This window comes from Pezoporus flaviventris, unplaced genomic scaffold (genome assembly GCF_033815535.1).
Source record: "Pezoporus flaviventris isolate CSIRO_AGI_PZ_B2104156 unplaced genomic scaffold, CSIRO_AGI_Pfla_v1 ptg000036l, whole genome shotgun sequence".
NCBI classification, from domain to species: domain Eukaryota; kingdom Metazoa; phylum Chordata; class Aves; order Psittaciformes; family Psittacidae; genus Pezoporus; species Pezoporus flaviventris.
Genome location: NW_026892584.1, coordinates 9,298,663 through 9,319,273, shown reverse-complemented (window position 1 = coordinate 9,319,273; position 20,611 = coordinate 9,298,663). Strand labels below are relative to the sequence as shown.

Genomic DNA, 20,611 nt, shown 5'->3' with positions numbered 1-20,611 from the left:
GCAAATCAGCTGTGTGGAAAAATCAGACCACTGAAGTGTGTGTGTGTGTTTTATTTTGAGGTGCATGTAGAATGCTATTGAAAAAATGCTTTTGAAAACAAGGCTTTTGTTTGAAGCAACTCGGATACCAAAAAAAGGAGGAAAAAAAAGGCATCTTCAGTGCTGTAATTTCCAGATGGTATAGTATATAAATGGTAAAATTAGTAGCATTTCAAAGATGGGGCCCTACCAGAGTGCCAGAAGGGGACTCTTCATCAGGGACTGTAGTGATAGGACAAGGGATAATGGTTTTAAACTTAAAGAGGGGAAGTTCAGGTTAGATATAAGGAAGAAGTTCTTTACTGTGGGAAGTGGTGAGGTACCGGAACAAGTTGCCAAAATAAATGGCAAACACTTCACCCTTGGCAGTGTTGAAGGCCAGGTTGGACAGAGCCTTGGGGAACATGGTCTAGGATGAAGCGTCCTTGCTCATGGCATGGGGTTGGAACTAGATGATCTTATGATCCTTTCCAACCCTAACTATTTTATGACAGGAGAATAAATGCCTCAGATTGAGACACGTTCAGTTATTGCTGTGGAATAGATAGTTTAGGGAACTGAATATATCAAAAATCATGGATGCTAGCAGCACTAGTTTTATATTTAAACCGGAGGGCAGTTCTACTGTGATAATTCAACAGAGTAATCAAAATAAAAAAGAACTTCCTTCCCAACCATGGTCACTACAGATAAATCCTGGTCAGATTACTGAAATGGGCAATGCCTGTGCCACTGCTGCTTTTCACAATCAGCTGCTCTGGGAATTGATTAAACATCTTGTGGTTCACATTCTGCCGTGCTTTCACATATTGCATTAAACAGATTTTTCAAACCTATCTGATTCTGCATTTATATAACGCTGTAAGCTATTCCAGCTCGCAGCCTTGAAACAGTGAGCATAAACACAGAGAGGGGTTAGCAAGCACATGCTGACTGTAGAAATGACAGCATTCCCTGGCTTTCACTCCAAAGGGAAATGACTTCACCTTCAGAAGACAATTTACAGCCACAGCCTGTGGACAAGATCACGTAGTGCCTTACGTGCTATTGAAGCTTAAATATCAAGTAAAGGTGTTGCTAAGCCATCAAGGCTTTTCCTTTTATTTTCTATTTTGTTTTGCTTTTAATTGTGGATATGAAATTAATGTGGTAACCAAAGGAGAAGGTGAGACCACATGTGGTCTTTGCCCACTTTCTGGACTTCGGCAGCTTGTCCTGTTTTGTTCCTAAGGCCTCCAGTCACGTCACTCACTAGTAGAGTTTCTTCGGAGTGGTGTTTCGCTGATTGAGATTAGTAGCTTGGTCAAACTCTTTTAAGCAGAAGTTTTGCTTTAAAGAAGCACTATTATAATGAAATGCATGCAAACCCCTTCACATTCGTGCAGTGTATTGTGACAGTCCGGATAGGAATATGCAGGTAGTAGCCCAAATTTTCAAAACTCTGACTTAAACTCAATTGCACTGTTTAGCCACCTGAAGTTTTAGAGATGCTGCTTGCCTTGCAATTTCCACTTACCATCATTTTCAGAAGTAGGCTATTTGAGCTCTGAGATGTGTTATTTAACTGTTTTAAAATTTAATCAGGCCTCATTAAAAAAAAAAAAAAAAACTTTGGTTCTTCTTCTGGAAAGCTGAGATCTCTCGACAGTGCTGCAGGCAGACCTGTAGAGGGGTTCTTCAGAACTGAGCGTCTTCTGAGGACATGATGGGGGCAGTTGTGGCTTTTTTCTAACTAACCTCTCCATGTTGCCATGGAGGTGAGCAGTGTGTTCATCCTTTCTGGTCTTGACAGCTGGTGAACATCACCCCTAAGGAGAGAGATGTGACTGTTCTCTGGCTTTCCTTTTGGCAACCCCCAGCAAGGTTGTACTTCCTGAGCGGAAGCTTGAGGCTGCATGGTGCATCTCAGTCACTGCATCTGGCTCTGCTGAGGCCCAGCCACCAGCCCTTTTGAACAGCTTTGTCTGTGTCTGGAGCTGGGGTGACAAGGATTGCATAATGCACATGAGACTGTACAAATGAATGTGTGAATACATCCTTCTGATACCTGAGAGAAGTGGTCTCAATATTCTTTCATATATTAGAGTGCCACAGGGGTTTCTTCAAGAACTTGCCTCTGAAAATAATTTTTCAGATTCATTTCATCTGAAAAAAAAAAAAAAAAGTATTTTTCATGTCTGGTTTTCTGGTTTTGAAAATTCCTCTGTTATATTCTTGAGTTTACAACTGTGTTTTAGTTTAAGATTGTGCTTGCATGCTGGGTTATGCAAATTCCACCCTTGCTTTTCTTACTGTAGTGAAAAATTGTGTGTTTCACAAAATGCATCTTATTATTTCTTTGAAAAAAACCTCAACCCAACCTAAAACCAAAAACCAAACCAATGCATCAATTTCCTAACCGTTGTTTTTCAGTTTAAAAATAAAATATTGGTGACTTAAAGCTCAATCAAACCCTCCAAAAATCAGTATTAAAAATAGAATTTTTTCAGGAAACTTTGCATTAGCTTGAATTCAGAGGTGCAAATCCTTGTTCTCAGCAAAAACTTATCCTAAGATCACTTACTATAACAGTGTGTTGGCCAGGAATATCTTAAAATAATTTAACTTTAGTTACTAATGGAGATGATGGTGCTCCCAGCGCTCCCATGTTCTGTACTTGGTGCTTCTGACCTTGTAGTTAGAACAGTCTGTTTGAAAAGTTGTATGGCAAATCAGAATTTTTTCTAACGTAATTCCTAATTTCGAGCCCTAAGGATTTGGAATTTCTCCCATAATTAAAGTATGACCCTTTCCCCTCCAATTTTGGATGGGAACTCTTCCTCTTCAAAACTGCTGTTTTAAGCTATTGGTAGTACTTGATTATCATTTTACTTGAACACTTCATTAACATGTAGGTGGCTTTAACAGATAGTGGGATTGTTGCATTGTTAGACTGTATTTTTCCTTCTGTCTAGTACGCTGCCACTTGATTGTTTGACTTCAGAGTCCTTAATATCCGTATCGTTATTTTAAATTCTTCTACCCTTATGCTCAACCCTGGTGCTATAAATATGTGAGTAGGAGTAGCAGACTTCTGTTCTAAGCTAACATTTCTCTTCCTTGTATTTGCTTTTAGGATGTGTTTTTGAGTGATTAGGAACACTGTCTTATTTAGGCTAGAGGCAAAAGACTTCTAGGCAGTCCTAAACTGTGATCAGAAATTCAGTGAGAAGGAAAATCAACCTACTTGTTCTTTTCTCTCAGAAGAAAACAGTTTCTAATATACTCAGATTTAAATGCAGTAGATATCAGGGATTTGTATATTAAGTTTTCATTATTTCACATTTACTGTTACTATTCTAGAGTATTTGAAATTAGGTAAGGCTGTTCTTGTTCTTCTAATTGGAAACCACAACAGTCCTCCTTTCAAATTGAGTTTCTTCTGCAGAGGTGTTGATGATAAGAGATGATGAGATGTATTTTTTTCTTCCCCACAAATTTCATTTATATTTTTCTTATGCTTCTGATTGTAAGTCCACTGTATATGTGCATAATAATAGGCTATCTTCTTCCCCTTGTCCCAGCCCTACCAAGAGTTAGCTTCTGCCTACATAGGTGTTGATTTGTCTTCTTCCAGTTTTATTCATTAGAGATGTCTTCCATTGTAAGAGATAGGTTATCTTTTCCATAACAAACTATAATTCAAAATCTGTCAGTTTCCTCTGCAACCATTTGCAATCCTGAAGCTTTGTATTTGACTTCATACTGAAATCATTTTTTGATGATGCACAAAAACTTTCAGATGAGCAGAGAGAGACATAAAAATGGTCCTTTAGTTGTTAATAACCATGTTTCAATTCTTGATGTTGCAAATAGCTCATTTAAAAATAATTCAAGAGCTTATGGGTTGGTTTTGATTTTTTGTGTGTTTTTCCTGGATGGAACATCATCAGTTGGAAGTAGCTTGAGAGGTGGGTGAAGGTGGTGATCATGAAAAGGCACTTCGGAAAGAGGGACCCAAGAGCTTGTTGCCCTTGATGTAGGCTGGAAGTGCAAGTGAATTGTAAGGCCTTTAAAAAAAAAGTTGGCAGTTCTGAAAGTGGGCATCATTTTAGTATTATTTACTTAGATGGTAATGAAAGTGCCTTAAACCTTATCACCTCTATCTCTCTGTAAATGAGTGGCTGAAAACAAAAAAATTTTGATTCTTAAAAAAAAAAAAAGGCACCATTAAGCAATTTATTGGGTCCTTCCAAATGCATGTTTAGGAATTAATTGCTCCTGATCTTTATAGATTCTCTTTCAGTGATCACAGTGACATTGCCCTAGTTCTGCAGATGGAAACGCTTTAGAAGCACTGCCCTGGACATTCCACAGAGCAGGGTCACCAGCTCCATTGGCTTGCCTGAGCAAATGCTCAGCTTGCCTGATCTGGGACTGGAGCTAGGTTCTTTGAGTTGCAGTCCCAGTCATTTTCTGTTAGATCATCCTTCCCTTTTGCATGAAGTTCTGCTGCTTTGATTTGGAGCATCCTGAGAAAGCTAGTTTGAAATGAGAAATTATCTTTACAGTATGCGGACACCTGCGTGATTTACCCCAGGGGAGTCTTGAGTAATTCTGAGGGTTGGGGATCCCTTGCAGAACCCTCTTTGAAGGACAGCAGGAAAATTGAAAAGCTGCGTCTCTTAAAAGAAAATTGTAATTCTTTACTGAATTTCTCAGAAAGCCCCCTCCAACTAGTTGGAGAGGCTTCTTAAAGTAATTATGTTGTGTGTCCTTTTCTAGAGTTGCTTCTGCAGTTTGGTTCCATCTTACGCTGCTGTATAGGTCAAGCTTTTAAAAGCATAAGGGCAAGTGTGATTAGTCATTTTTTTTTGATTCAAGAGACCTTTTTCCAAATTATTCCTGCAACAAGAATAGTTTTATTTAAGTGATGGCATCTCCTTGGTTGGACTAGATGACCTTTGAGAGTTCCTTCCAGCCCAAATTAATCTATGATTCTATACCCAGTCATGACTTCATATGGTGCAGGATTCAACTCTGATGTTTAAATTGTTGCAGTAGCTCCTATTATGCTTGCCTGTTCTTCCAGAGGTAAAGTTAATATCTATTTTGCAATATCCTTTATTAGCAGAGGGCCATGAAATTTTGAATGCTTTCTACAACACATCAGAGCTAACATGATTCTATTCCCCAGACTCTCAAGATCTGAGCACGTAATTGGGTCTCTGCAGCTCTTGGTAGTTTCTGAACTGCTCATCTTCTAGTGGAGTCCAAAGCATTCTTTTATAATGAGGTCTCTGGTATGGTGTGACAGCCAGTTGGTTTGATGCTGAAATTATCTATTGTTTGTCAGAAAGATGTATTTCAAGAACATACCTTTGTGTTTATAGATAGCAAGACATAAATTTAGAAATGATCTTATTAGATTTGATTAGTTTTGAATCTTTGCCAACAACTTCTTTTTTTGAATGTTTGTATCCTGTGAGCAACTTGTGACAAAGTTCTGTCTTGTTGTTTTATTATAGAGGCTTACTTTGTAGATCTTCTGTCAAAAGAGCTTGCATGCCAAAAACTTGAAAAGGCCAAAGTTTAAAACTTGTTCTTCCATTAAATAGAAAGAGCTGCAGAGAAAGTGTTTTCTTGAGTGTCTTGAGTCTGGTTTGGGTTTTGAACAATTCCTTATTCTTTAATTTTTGCTTGGAAGTGACAGTTGAACAGAGCTTAAGTGTTTGTTGGGGAAAATTTCTTCCATTCTGGGGGAAAAGGGGAGAGGAGTGAATGTGTTAATCTGAAAAATGAGAGGGACCAAATGAAACAAAGTAAACTAAGTAAGTCACTGGTGTAGTTTAAGCTTGAAAATGATTCAAGTGATTTTTTTGGTGACCAAATTGTTTTCCAAGACACATGCTGCACCACATACTCTCACTGCCTTTCAGCATTACTGACAAGATGAAACTATGTGTAAGAATAAGCAGTTTATCTATTTCCTGGTTTTATTTTCTACTTGTGATATTTTTTGAGGTGGTGATCAGTATTAGAAACTAAAGAGAAACATGCTGCAGACCTTTATGTAAAGCAAGCAATTTTTAGGAAAACAAATGCAACATTAAAGAACATTTGATTACAACAGATCAGTTTTATTCTCTTGTGAGGTGACGATACATTAGCTTGCAAGCTGTGCTGTCAGATGGTGTGTTGGGTGATTTAAGAGCCCATTTCCCTGGCAAACTTGTGGAGCCACCTTATTCTTCCCTGTGGCGTGGCCATCGCATCATTTCGTGCAGGCATGTTCGAGACAGATGCAAGATGTTGTCTGATCCATACAGATCTCTGTGCTAAGTGGTAATCTGAAAGTAACCTTGGCAGAAAGCGAGAAGCTTTGCTGAAAATTTTCCCCGCGATGCTGTTGCTAGGGAACTGTGCCTGTTGTGTGTGTGTGCTGTGTGTCTTTAGCAGAGTCTAGCTCCTAGATACTGCAGCGTGGAAAAGCACTGCCTTCAAAAGTGCCTCCCTCTCCCTCATTTTTGGTAGGTTTGAAGGCAGTAAAGGCAGATAAGGCCTCTCTTATCAAATGTATCTTTCCTATTTGCTTTTAGTTTGCCACTAGTTTAGGCATATTGCTTAATAAAACAAAACCACGCTGAAAATGGGAGGGACACTTGGTATCTTGCTGCAGCTCAGTCTCTCTGCTTCATAATGATAATACAGGATGATTTGCAGAGGCAGGCAGCAATGTAACAGTAGGGCAGTGTATGTCCTGTTTCTTGTTCTGCAGAGGGAGAGGAGCCTTTTTTCTGTGACAGTGAGGTGGCAGTGATGACCAGTGGAAAAAGACGGCAAAGATGTATACTGCACAGTGGAGGAGTGCTCAGAAAAAGAGCACACAAGTGGTGCCAGAAAGGTGGGCTGAAAAGACGATTTACCAGCATTCTCTTAAATGTCATTATTACTATTATTAAACATCCCCATCTGTTTGTTGGTGCTGCTTCTGCTACTTTGAGAGGGTCCTGGGTGGGTTCCACCAGTGAAAATCCCCTTCTGCAATTTCACCTGGATAAGGTTATTTTTTTCTTTCCTCATATATGTTCTGTGAAGCAGTTTGAGGTGTGTTCACTCCTCTTCTTTGCTGGGTCTGTTTTACTGGCAGATGACTGAGGGGGACTGATACTATGCATTAAAGATGCCTGAGAAACAAAATTGTTGATGTGAAAGTGAAGTGGGAAATAATTTTCTGTAATTACTCCAAAATGCATTAGGCTGATGAAATGAATTTCAGATTCAGCATTCCCTTTCCTCTCTGACGATGTCTTCCTGTGGAACATGCAAATGTAGTAGGCTAACAAACACGTCCTGCTTTGTAAGTGAACCTGAAAGAGTCATATGCCTCAGTTTGATGTAAGCTTTCACTCTCTGTATGCTCTGTAGTTCAGAGGGGCTTTAAAAATTCTTTATGAATCAAGAAGGCCCCAGTTGTTGCTGCTGGCTACTGGGTTAATATTGTTAAATCCTGGAATAGGGCTCTTTATATTTTTATCTGTAGACTATCTCAGGGAGAGAATGAAGGTGACGTGAGGAGATGCAAGCAACAAGCCAAACAATGAAGCTGTGCTTGGACAGCATCTGAATGGAAGCCAAGGAAAAAAATATAATGCATTGCCTAGCTACTCATTTTTTTCCCCTCCAAAAGAGTTATTGTTATCCAAGTATATTTTTACTCTTTTTTTTTTTTTCTTTCTTTTTTTCAGTCTGGTCAACATTTCATTCATGTTTGTGTAGAATACACTGTTCTTTCAGTTTTCAAGAGGCTGATGCCTGCAGAGATGGAAACAATTCCCTTAATTGCTGAGGCTGAGGTGAATGTTATTACCCTTCATGCTGACCCAAAAGAACCTTTTTCTTCAGGCAGTCCCATGAACAATTTAGCCTTTGATGTTTCTTAGCTCCCTTTTATTCAAAAGGGAGCCTGTGTAGAAAAGCACGTGGAAAATAATTCCTTTAAAAATGATTTTTAAGAAGCGTAATTTGTGCATTCTGTAGATCACAGTCATATCTGAATTTATTCGTTTTAAAGGTGGAACATAGTTCTGAATTTGTTCTTATTTCCATTTGTTTTAAAATTAGCAGTGACTTCTGTACTCAGGAAGGTCCAAAATAGAAACTTAGCTTCTAAGTATGTGCTTATATATGTATGTTCCTAATAATGATATATTTAAGGATATGCTACATGTGTTCCTCTGTATGGATGAATTATCAGTAGTAGTCTGGTTTCTCCTGAATACAAGACTTTTTGGTCTTTAACGAGGAATTGGGGAGGGGGGGGGGATGGGAAAATGATATATGTGGAGTTTTAAAAGGTCTAATAATTGTCAAAGATAGCAGAAAAAGAGACACTTTGCATTTCTTCATTACTTTCAGTCTTTGTTCCCTTTCAGTCTTAGGAGGTAGTTTTACCCTTGCGTACTACAGAGTGAAGTCAACCAGGAGAGTCTGCAGAATATTTTACTGCCTTATTTTCACCTACAGGTGGTCTCAAACGTATACACACATAATATCTGTTAGATCTCCCCCTCCACCCCCCAATAACTTACCTTAGTTCTTTTACATGTTGGCTACAGTACTTACCAAGAAATGGAAGATGCCTGTATGTCAGAATGCCTGTATTTGCACATAGAAAGAAAAGGAAGCAGGTGACTGCAGAGGTGAAAGGAGATAATGAATGAGAAAAGGAAAATTAGTCTAGAAAAAGAAGAAAATATGTGAATGTGTGTGGTAAAGAATTTGTCTGTATGGCATTTGCACATGTTTTGCTTCACCTCGTAAAAGTCAGAATCTTCTGGCATGTATGTCGAGTGATGCTCAGCAGTTTAGTTACAGAATATTTTGATCCTTTGATCTTGGGAATGGATTGCTCCCATACTGTGTGCAAAGATGACAAAGATGCAGTGATTTGAAAAGAAATAAATGTATTAAAATATAACAGGAATTAAACCCACAGGTGAAAAGTCTTTTCTTGAGTAAGAGAACATTCAAAATAAGAGTAAGCTATTTATTCCAAATATTTTTCAGGGTGTGTAGTTCTAAAGGTATCATGACTAATGAAGCTTTCCCTCATTCAGTAAGTACCACAGTATTTCAGCACTGGGCTGAAAAGACTAGCTGCTTAAAACTGCCATTCCAGGGTTGTTTTCTTTGACCAGGTTGTTGGGAATGAAGTGATACTGTGTACTTTGAAACACTTCAGATATTTTCCAGGTAAAATCTGCCACAGAAGATGATATTCCAAGATATTGAAACAGTGTAAAAATAGGATTTATTTTTTTTTTTTCTCTTCTGCCCCCTGACTGCAGTGGTTAAATGCATTTGGAGTCTTTGGAAATGACATTTTCCAATTCCCATTGTTAACGTGAAATTATAATAGCAGGGCAGCCTTACTGTAGAGATGTCACCTCGATTAAGAGGAAGAAGATTATGTTTAGAGGGGATACAACAGGGGCTGGACAAAGGGGTAAATGTTGAAGCCTGTGTGCATCAGTGGACAATGAAGAGAGTATGATCTCAAGCTAGCACTCTGTGTCCAGGAGCGGTATGTTGGCCTGGGAGCACTAAAGTCATAATAGCAAAACCTTTGGCTACTTGCAAACTCCAACACTCATGGTATTTGCCAACGTGTGTGTGTCATGTATAGGCATGAGTATGTACACCTCACCTCAAGCAAGGATGATTGAGCAGTCTCTATCTTTTGCACACAATGACTGTCATTGTGAGAGTAAAGCATTTTGGATGTTGATGGCCTGAGAACTCAAGGCAGATGAGGTTGGGTTTAGCTGTTACGCAGCAACGCGTCAGCTTAATCACATTCAGGAATATTCAGAAGAGGGTTTCCTTACTGTTCTTAACTGGGCTACATATGTCACTTCAGGTTAAATGAGTTCACCAGATTTCTGAAAGGTTCTGAAATAGGGAGAAGTTCTGCTTCTTGGCTTCCATCTAAAGAGGGTTGCGGCTTTGTATTACAAATGCATGAGAGGTGGGTGTGTTTTGTAATTACTGTTGAAGTCAGGTGGGCTGCTGACTTTAATATAACCTGTAGTACTTCTCATATGTTGCAAAAATGCTGCTACTTTAATAAAAGATTTTAAAACTCCTTCAAGGTTTCTTTAATTTGTATTCTGTCTACTGGTGTAGATTGTATCAGATGAAGATGGAATTTTAAACCTGCATATTATTTAAGCAGTATTAATAAACTGAAAGGAAAGGAAAACAGGTCTTACAAAAGTCTTTCTGATCAGTGTAATTTACAGTGACTCCCTAGATGTATTAATTAAAGAATGTGTTCCTGTCTTCAGGAGTTATTTTGAAGTATTGATCCTTTTTTTATAATGAGTATATAGCACTGCTCATCAAATGTTATTTGAAAAATTGTCTTGTCTGTCTCAATTCCCGTGCAGCTACAGAGCCACCCTGTGAGAACGAAAGGAAAAATGTGATTTAACAGTAGGAGTCTGAATTTTGTGCATGTGGGAATGTTGTAATCTTAGTCAGTAGCAGGAAGTTAGATGAATTAATGCAGGAAGTCACTGACAGTATCTTTGCCCTCCCCACCTTGTTTAGGTTAGCCAAGTCCCATGTAGTCTGTGTCAAAGACTGAAATACTCTCCTTTAAGCCATGATGTAATGTAATATTTCAGTATGAAACCTTATTTAAGGTTTATTTAAAAGTTATGTGATTTCAGTGTCAATATCTATGGTTACAATTTATTTAGGAAAACTTAAGAAGACTCTTGGAGTGAAAGGGGCATCTTTCATTAAAAATATTACCTGTTGTCAGTCATTAACAAGTTGGAAAAAAGAGGTCCTAAGGGGGGTTCAGCAGATGGGAAATCCTCTCTACTGCCCTGAAACAACACATAGTATAAGGTACTCACTGCAGCTTGCCGTGAGTCCCCACATCACAGAATGACCAGCTCCATCTAACAGGGATAGGAAAAGGGCTGTAATAATGTGGGTGAGTTTGCTCTCAAAGACAGACATAGGTGACTATGCACCATCAATACTAAAACATCTTATATATGTCTATTGGCAAAACACTGAAGTCTGGCAAGACAAATTTTAAATTAGTAATAGTTTCTTTTTGCATCTGGGGAAAAAGCATAAGCATCATACAGTGATGAGGTTCCATTCTGCATACCAGCATTTACCCAGCCTCTAGAGGTAGAATTTTAAAAATCAAGGCTGAAACATTTCCATTTCAGAGTTTTAAGAGATGGCCAAAGGACTCTCTAGGGTGTTGATCCAGATAATTTTATTCTTTTTCCCCTGAATATCAGGGGAGTTTCAGGAGTCTGGTTAAAAGACAATGTCCTGCAATATTTCAAAAGGTTGAACAAAATGACTCAAATAATTATAGGCCTGTCAGCATGGAATTTTCCTTGGCTAAAATAATGTTGTGGCTGACATGAATTTTGATCAATAAAGGTTTAAAAGATGATAATATAGTTGCTTGCAGTGAGTATGTGGCTATGGAAAATATATCTTGTCAAACTAATGCGATACCTATTTTTTATGAGATGAAAGTTTGATAAATGTGTCAATGTCAAATCAGATGTAACACAGATTTTCAAATGGCAATGTAATATACTTGGATTTCTGTCAGGCAGTTGGCTAGACAGTGTATGACATTCTGATCAGGTAATTATAAAGATACAAAATGACAATAACAACCACTAAAAATTACCAAGTGGTTATGGGAGGTCCTAAAAATATCACTGTAAATTGGAATCTTTATCAAACATGTGTTTCTGGGGGAGTCACCAGTATTGTGAGCTGTTTGGCTACTTTGGGAGGGCAGACACTAGGCGGGTGTTGCGGTTTAACCCCATCTGACAACTAAGCACCATGCAGCTGCTCGCTCACTCCCCATTGGTGGGATGGGGAAGAGAACTGGAAGGGTGAAAGTGAGAAAACTGGTGGGTTGAGATACAGACAATTTAACAGGCAAACAAGGAATTCATTCACCACTCCCTAGTGGCAGGCAGGTGTCCAGCCATCTCCAGGAAATCAGGGCTTCATCATGGGTGATGATTACTTGGGAATACAAACTCCGTCACTCCAAATGTCCCCCCTTTCTCCTTCCTTGTCCAGCTTTATATGCTGATCAGCACATCATACATTATGGAGTATCCATTTGGTCAGTTGGTGTCAGCTGTCCTGCTTGTTGACCCTACCAGCTTCCTGTGCACCCCTAGACTTCTTGCTGGTGGGGTCATATAAGCAGAGAAGGCCTTGACGTTGTGAGCTCTGCTCAGCAATAATGCAAACATCTCTGAATTATCAACACCCTTTTCAGCACAAATCCAAAACAGACCCCCCCCACTTGCCTCTGTGAAGAAAATGAACTCTAACCCAGCCAAAACCAGCACAACAGTAGGTCCATACATACTGGGAACAACAGCACAGGTCCTAGTAACAGGAGGAGGCATTTGCCTCTTATCAGGATGGAGCATCTCTGAAAGATGTGAGGGCTGGTGTGGACATCATCTGAGTTTGGTTTGTGGAATTATGGTGTGGCCCAAAAGGGTTGATTCTATTTTCAAGTGTCTGACCATCAAGGTGAGTGATTGTCAGGAAGGTGTGCTGGGCATTAACCTCTGCTGCTTTAATATTGTGTTCAGTATGGGATTGATTTGAACAATTCAAGAACAGTAAAAAGAAACAGCTTGAAACTTGTTGAGAAGATTAAAACATTGGAGAAAAAAAAAAAAGAACAACAACTTTAGGCTGAAATATGGTAGGAATGTTCTCTAGCCTCAGACAGATGAGATCTATCTTGATTTATAAGTAAAGGAGGAATAAATATGATGGGCTCACAAGATGAGTGAGAGAGATAAAGATGTAGAAGGGGGAGCTCATATATACAACAAGAGTAATCAAGTTTCTTAGATTATGGTGGAGGTTTTTTATTTTTTTAATAGCTGGAAATATCTTAACCAAATACCTGGTTTAAAAACAGTGTCTCTTCTAAATGAGATGCTTTCTTCACATTAGTAAACAGACCTGCAACTGTCTTCTCTTCATTTGATGTCATGGTAGATTTTAAGTTAACATTCCGGTAAGACCCATAATGCTCCATGTGCAAAGCAAATCAGCTCTTGTGTCCTTCCTTTGGCAAAGCAGGTTATCATATAATGAAAGAGGTTAGAATTGCTTTTAGGAACACCCTCACCCCTCTCCCCCCCCCCCCCCCCCAAGAAAAAAACCAAACAACAAACCCCAACCCCAAAAACAACCCCAAAAAACCCCAACCAAACAAAAGACGTTGTTATCTCGTTAATTATTCCATTCCAAAATACATTTTTTTGGGAACAGTGTGGGTTCAGTCTGACATAATGCTGTGGAGATGCCGTAGCAAAATCTCTTTGGTCATAATAGCAGGAGAATAGAATGGGCATGGCAGAATTAGGCTGCTAGATAGGGTTGTAATGAGATGAACGGAAGTTGCCCTCCTGGAATGGAGTCCTTTTGCTACTACTAAGAGTAGTCATGTAAGTACTCCTAATTAGGATTTTGTATAAGGCTTGCTTATGAAATACTGGTGTTCTGCTATATTTCTTCTGTTTTGAGAAATAAATAATTTGGTCTTCAGCAGGATTTGGGCTTGTTTTTAGGTCTTTTTGTTAGGTCTTTCTTTCACTTGGTCTTTCTTTTTATGGATACTTGTCCCTTTTTCCTGACAGTATCAGAATAAAACCATAAGGTGTAATTGGTCTGTGTGAAAAGATGACCAATACAATCTCCTTCTCTAAACAAATCTAATTTCTTGCTTTTTGGAATGCTATTACAAGTTGAACAGATATTTCTGGTGACTTTCCCATAGTGATGCCAGATACTACCTCTGAGAGGTTCCAAATAATTTGGAATATGTGAACAACCTAAATGATTCTTTTTAGTATCTAGAAAGATTTATTATGCTGTACCTGACCACAGTAAATTTTATCTGTCTCCGTCCTGCCCATTTATCAAGTTTTATTATCTGCTTCTGGAGTTTTGATTCATTCACAACCTCTTAATTTCAAGAACTCTGAATGAATTCACATTGCATGACCTTCACTGTCCATCTATCCATCCTATTTCCTTTGTAGGCAGTTTTCACTAGTGTGTGTGATGTCTTTAACACAGATGGAGCAAGGGATTCCACTAGGTTGAAAATAGGACCCCTGCTGCTTTGTCTTGAATTTTATGAAGATGAGGCCATGCTGGAGTGTGCTGTGACTTGAATTATTTTTCTCGCCATGTTTTCCCAAATGCTTTAAGTTCTTGGCTAAGCGCCTCTATCCTAAAGAGTCTCTTTTGTCTTCTTGCCATTGTTGTGTTGGGATGTCATTGACCAAAATATTTAACAATGTTAATGGCTGGACTTGGTAATCTTAAGGGTCTTTTCCAACCTTAACAATTCTGTGATTTTGTAATTCAGCTTTTTAATAAAAATGCCTTTTTATCAGCTGTGGAGAGTCAGTTCACGCATTTTATTTTTCCTCATTCTCCCTTTATGACTAGCATTAAGGCTGAGTCTCTATTTGAGTCCTTACAAATGATATCTTTATTTGTCCAGAAGAGCTTTTCTATTCATTTTTGCATTGGAGTCTTAGCAAGTTTACTTTTTATTTATTTCCGGCAAGCTTGCTGCAGGGAGCTGTACTGTTACATGTGCTGCAGAAACAGAGAATCCAACACTGAAGAGCAGAGCTGCATTACACCCTAAAGGCATAAGCACCATTTATTTGGAGAGGTAAAGAAGCAGGCAGTCAGCAAAATTCATGGCTTGATGTTTTTATACATGGCTAACCCTTATGGAACCTGCATACCTGCAGCTCTGCTGGAAAATAAATGAACCAAAAAAATTGTGTCTTCCAGTAGATATAGTTGGTGTATGAAAAACATGGTATGGGGTTGTATATTCTTTTGTTTGTTTGTTTGTTTTTTTTCCTCTGCCCTCTGTTTATTTTGTCATGTTTTAGGAGGAGGCCTTAATATGCTGTGTTTTTTTTCAATGTAATGTGTTTTTTTATTACTATTCCAAATTAAGTTGACAACGTTTTTATTTTTGTATGTATATGCGTGGGAGAGGGAGAGACAGAGTTGTGCTCAAAATCAGGTAATGATTTGAATTCTGGAACAGCTGATAGTTATCCTGAATCATATTTCCCAAAGGCATTGGGTCTAATTAGGGACACTTGAAATGATATTGCATAGTAGTTGTTCTGTACTGCCAGGCACCTGATTATTTCTTTCAGAGGACTTAGAATGTTTTGGAGACTAAGTAGGTTTTTTTTTATTCTCTTCAGTGACAGTGAATTTAGGTACTACCAGTTCATACAGGCAGCAGTGCTTGCTGAAGTTAGCAGGGCTAGCAGTGAAATGAAAGGTCAGTCCAATTGTGCATACGAGCTTCCTTGAACATCTAGTCATTTCTCTGGAAATTTGTCTTCTCACATCCTGGTGATGGCTGTTGAAGAACTGAGACATTGGAAATTCTGTATCATGGATTTGTGCTTATTGCTGGAAGAAGCAAAAAAGTCTCTGCGCTCTAAAATAAGAGTGGCATTATTGATAAGATTATTTTGATAATACTGCCAGGTGTTTGGGATGCAATTTTTAATGCAGGATAGTGTAGGTCAGAAGCATATAAAAGAAGAAAATACTGTGAAAGAAAGAAAAACAAACCCCAAGCAATGAAAAAAAACCCAAAACAAACTATCAAAACTAAAAACCAACCACAAGCTGGAAAAAGAAGGGTTAGAGGGAGTCAGAAAGCGGGACCTCTCATTGGTTGGGCCAGTTACCTCTGGGCAGTATAGCTGGATAGGGCTAATCAATTGATGGCTTCTGTCTTGAGGCAGCATGTCCCCAGCCACACTACCAGCACTCATTTCCTTTAAGAGGGTCTTTTAGGGACAGTGTCTGCCTGTTCATGCTGTCCAAATAGAACACCCAGACAGTCAATTGTGTGAAGGTATGGACTTTATAAGAAGTGCTGTTTTTCCTTTCAATTGTATAAAATGCAAGGCTTTGTGCTATTGTGTAATCTTGCAGGTGGTGTATGCTGAGTTCTCTGGGTTATTTTTTCAATGTAGAAAAATTGTGGTGAGATTGCTTGCAATAACACCACATTTAGAGGAGAGCTCAGTTCCCTTGATATCTGCATTTCATTTACTTTGTGATTCTCTCCAGCTTCACTGAATATTCCAGAAAAGATTCCAAATGGATTAAAAATGATGGACTGTTTTGGCACAAAGAAAGAGATGTGAAGCTCAGATTCTGTTGAAAATCTTAAAACTGCACCTATACATTCACAAAAGGACCTTGGAAATAGTTGTTTAAGTAGAATTTGATGTTGTGTTGCAAAATAATACTTGCTGTCACGACTTTTATTGTAAGCCTATGAGATGCTGGATAATGATATGGGCTTTGGTAGAAAGTTTGCCTGCAATGATTGTTTAATAAAACCATTCATTTCGTTATGATCACAGTATTAGAAATTAGCACATTCAGATAGGTAATGGTGACATTTATATGCTATAATGAACATTTTTCTTTTTGCTGTAAAATAGCATAGGAAGAACAGACAAATAACAAGTTTTTGGCATGCTACAAGCTACAGTTCTTGACCTGAAAACATCAGAATAACCTGATGGTTTTGAAACTGTGTTTCTGTGTCTTCCTGTCTTTATTTTCTCCTGTCAAAGTGGTGTCTGTGTCCTTAAACAAAGAGCAAACTAGGTGTAGTCCCCAAAACAACCCCAAATAGGTTGTAAGGTATTTGTCTTAGTGCCTCTCATTTAACTTAGGGAAGAAACTGTAAGGAGCTGATTGCTGAGGAACTGTTTTTTTTTTAAATAATTGTTTTCTCAAAAATAATTTTGAGAAAAATGGTGAAGAAATTCCCTGGGTTAAAACTGTGCATCTGCTGAAGACACCATTCCTCTAGTTCGTATTTGGATGTGGATAGAGATGTCTGTAATGTTAATGAGGATTTTGGCCTTGTGGGATTTGCACTGCACAGGCATAGGCTCAAAAGCATGTATACATTGACAGGGCTGATGTGATTTACAATTACTTTATCAGTCAGATAGTCTTAATTTTAGTCTTAATTTTTATAAAATAATGAAGACATGGCTTGATTAATTTTAAAAATGATGAAAGGATAAACAAAAATGTAGCTCAGTTTTGTAATTTTGTTCGCAAAAAATGGAAAATTTTGACAGATTGCTAAGTAGAGGGATATGAAAGTGGCAAAACTTGATTTCCTGGAATGAAAGATGCTAGTGCTTTCTGAACCACAAGGAAGGAAGGGAACTGCCTGAAGAAGGATACAAGAACTAACTGGAAAATCTTCAGGTAATGGAGAAGAGCCAGCTGACCTTGCTGACTTGTAAAGATTTTTATCTCACTTGTCCTGGCTATGTTCTTGTCATTCTGCTAAAATCTAATCCCACTGGGTGTTCTTACTGGCATCTCAGCAATTTTGTGTTGTAGAGTCATCTGATGATGAAGTTTTTTTCTTGTTGGTGGACATGGATATTTCTCTGTCTTGACATCTCAATCCATCCATCCTCAATTTGAGGCAAACAGTACACATCTAAGTTTTTCAGTATGACCACACTTGCCTTTGTGGGCAAGGCTTGGGATTAGTTTCAGGCAGTGAGGGCAGAGATCATAACCCTGGAAGCTATAGAGAGCTATAAAATCTTTCTCTTGAAAGCTTACTGCATCCTGCCAATACCATAATGTTTTCTCTCTTCCTCCATGCTTGCAAAAGTCCATCTAAATGGTACATTAGCTCTTGGTCTGGTGTGTCTTGAGGAGAAATGTTTTCTTCCAGACCTTAGTAAACAGGCTTCGGTTTAATTTCCGTTGTTAATTTACTTCCTGTAGTGGAAAGTAAAACTATGTGCAAAGTAAAAAAATCACACTACAATAGATCACTAGATTGATGAATAATAGAAGATGTCTTGTGAGCTGTAGGCCATTGAGCCTCTCACTTTCTAACAGCTAGGAACAGATTTAAAGCGCTGCTCTTGGTGAGGTTGTACTGGTTTGCTGCTAATGTGTTGCATTAAACTGCACTTAATTGCCACTGTGTGTGACTAGGTTAGCACGCTGCTTTCTTATCAATCAGGTGTCAAATCGGGAGGAACGCAGAGTTCTTAGTGAAGGATCATTGGAAGCAGGACAGCTTTGCTAATTAGTTTCCTTTGATTTGATTTTATTTTTTCACATCAGTAGAATTCTGCATATAAATGTAGTTGGGCAGAGGGTGTCAAACTGTACAAATTATTGTTGTGATACATTAATCAAGGGCATAGAAAAACAGTTCTGGGAGAGAAGTTTCCTGTCTTACATAAGCTTTGATCTGCAGTCTCTCAGTCACCTTGTCTCCTTCCATTAGGACTTCTGATTCCAGAAGGAAATGAAGTTGGCCATGTTATGGCCTTGGCAATTTTCCTTACAGTGAAATTTGCCAAAAGACCTGAGATGCCATAGCTATACTCCTGGATAAAAGTACTTACTTACACACCGTCTTAATGGTTTCCTTTTCTTGCTGTCTCCCACGTACCCTTTGCAGAGCTGTACTTTCGTGCACTTAAAAAGTTAGAAATGTTAGTGACTAGAATCTGGATGAAACTTAAACGTCATCTCTTCATTCATCCTTAGAAAGCTATTTTATATGTCATGCTTTTATCTCTGGGAAGTGATGGAAGCCTCTGTGTCCTTGAATGTTTTTGGAAATAATTGCACTGTAGGATATTAACATGCGCTCACAGGGCAGTGAACCAAGGCTAAATGGCATTGAGGTCCTTCTGTTGTTCTAGCTAAGCACCCTGATTTTCAGATGCTTGTGAATTTTCATTCTGCAATTCCTGTTGTGAGTCCAGCTCCCCGTGCCTCTTCCTTACAACCCCTTGTAACTGTCTCTTCTCCTCTGCTGCAGCACTAGGCTGACTTTGCCTGCAGTCCTGACTTGATGTTTTTCCTGATGGGTTGCACAGCAGGTCCTTGGTCTGAGCTCTGGGTGTACAGAAGGAAAAGAAAGAATAGCCTTGTGGTCAAGGTATTAGCCTGAAACTTGGATTTTATACCCTTTGTCAGACTGTTTTGTTACAGTTCTCAGAAGTCCCTTAGGGAATGGTTGACGAAAGGTATTTTGTCTCCTAGTTACTTTTTGAAATCAATGTGAGACTGTATGTTTAAATGTCTGTATGAGCTTTATCCTGTATATGTTTGTTTATTGTCTACAAATTAGAGGCCAGTGCTTTCTTACCTCATAGGACTGTGGGGGAGCAAAAGGAGGGATAGCTATTTTTCAGGAAGATCTCTATACCAGGTATAAGAGAGAGGCCCTCTGTATTTAACCTCACCTCTCCTCTGAACCTTCTTCCATGATAACATCTCCTTGAATAGATAATCTCCTCCTCCTAATATGCATGTTTATGTACACACACATTTTCTTGTATGTATACATGCATGCGTGGAATGTATATATAGGGCATAGGAATGTATATGTAATAAATATTAAATATTATTTATGTACTTCATCTAGTATTTTTAATATATAAAATTATTTTAATCTTAAATACTTTGTGTAACCCACTGCTTTTACATTCAGTTAATGTTTGTTAAGGCTGGGCCATAAGCATATCTGCAGATTGCAGAAAGAAGTTGGTGTTTTGCCCAGAGTTAGTGGTTGCTGTGCTAATGTCTTTCCTCACCATCCATGCAGCTTATGTTCGGACTGTTTCTGATTAATAAAATGTTGGTCCCTTGGCTGCTTCCTACCACATGTGTTAAAGCTGGATGGATGGATCTGAACTGCAGCCATTGCTAGATAGAAAACAGCTTTCAAACATGCAATTTAAAGAAAGAAACAAACAATTTATATATGGTTGAAAGGGCACAGATAATAAGGTAACTAAGTTCTGAGTAAAATGGTCCCTAAGCATTCTTTTCCTGCCTCACAGAAAAAGTGCTTTGAGATCAGTTTATGTAGAGATCACAATATCCTTGCACAACCCTGCTCAAATTTTCCTCTAGATAGAGAAGAAGCTTTAATATGAATTGTTTCTCTATATGGAGTCATGGTTTTTAGGCTCACGTAGTGCTTCACTCACTAGCAGTCATTCTGATTTGTTTCTTTAAGATCAGTGATTTTTTTTTTCCCTGTTATTAAACCAGAATGTAAAAATATTGCCCAATTAGAAAGCATTATGGTGTGTTTATAAGTACCCTTGAATGTACTTTTATCCGCTGGGAGCATGCAGATGTCTGCTGTAATTTAATTTCTCTGCAGCACGTTGGGGGTGGGGACAGAAGAGAAGTAGCCAGAAAATTATGGTTGCTGCAGTAAATACCGGGCTTCTCCCAGTGACCTGCACTGACTGCAGAGCATAGTAAGTCTAATGTAAGCATAAAACATCTGTTCAGCAATGTTATTCTCTGGCTGGTCAATTTGTACATTTGTGCTGGTCAATTTGTACAAATGCATAAATTTGTAAAATTTATGCATTTTTGGCTGATTTTCATGGGGGGCTGTGAA

The 20,611-nt window shown here is 38.5% G+C and overlaps 1 protein-coding gene across 6 annotated transcripts in view; it reads left to right on the top strand.

Moving 5' to 3' along the window:
* Nucleotides 1–20,611, top strand: part of SERGEF (secretion regulating guanine nucleotide exchange factor) — a 162,402-nt gene that overhangs the window by 65,443 nt on the left and 76,348 nt on the right. Inside the window, exon 10 of one of the 6 annotated variants that reach the window (XR_009745053.1) lies at nt 19,010–19,129. The exons of 4 other annotated variants lie outside the window; for them this stretch is intronic. Coding sequence is in view for 1 of the 2 variants with exons in the window: in XM_061463020.1 (XP_061319004.1) it covers nt 7,562–7,582 (21 nt within the window). In the remaining variant the exon portion in view is untranslated. Of the gene's footprint in view, nt 1–7,561; nt 8,818–19,009; nt 19,130–20,611 lie in introns of those variants that run through there. One more of the 6 variants, XM_061463020.1, reaches the window with a different exon arrangement.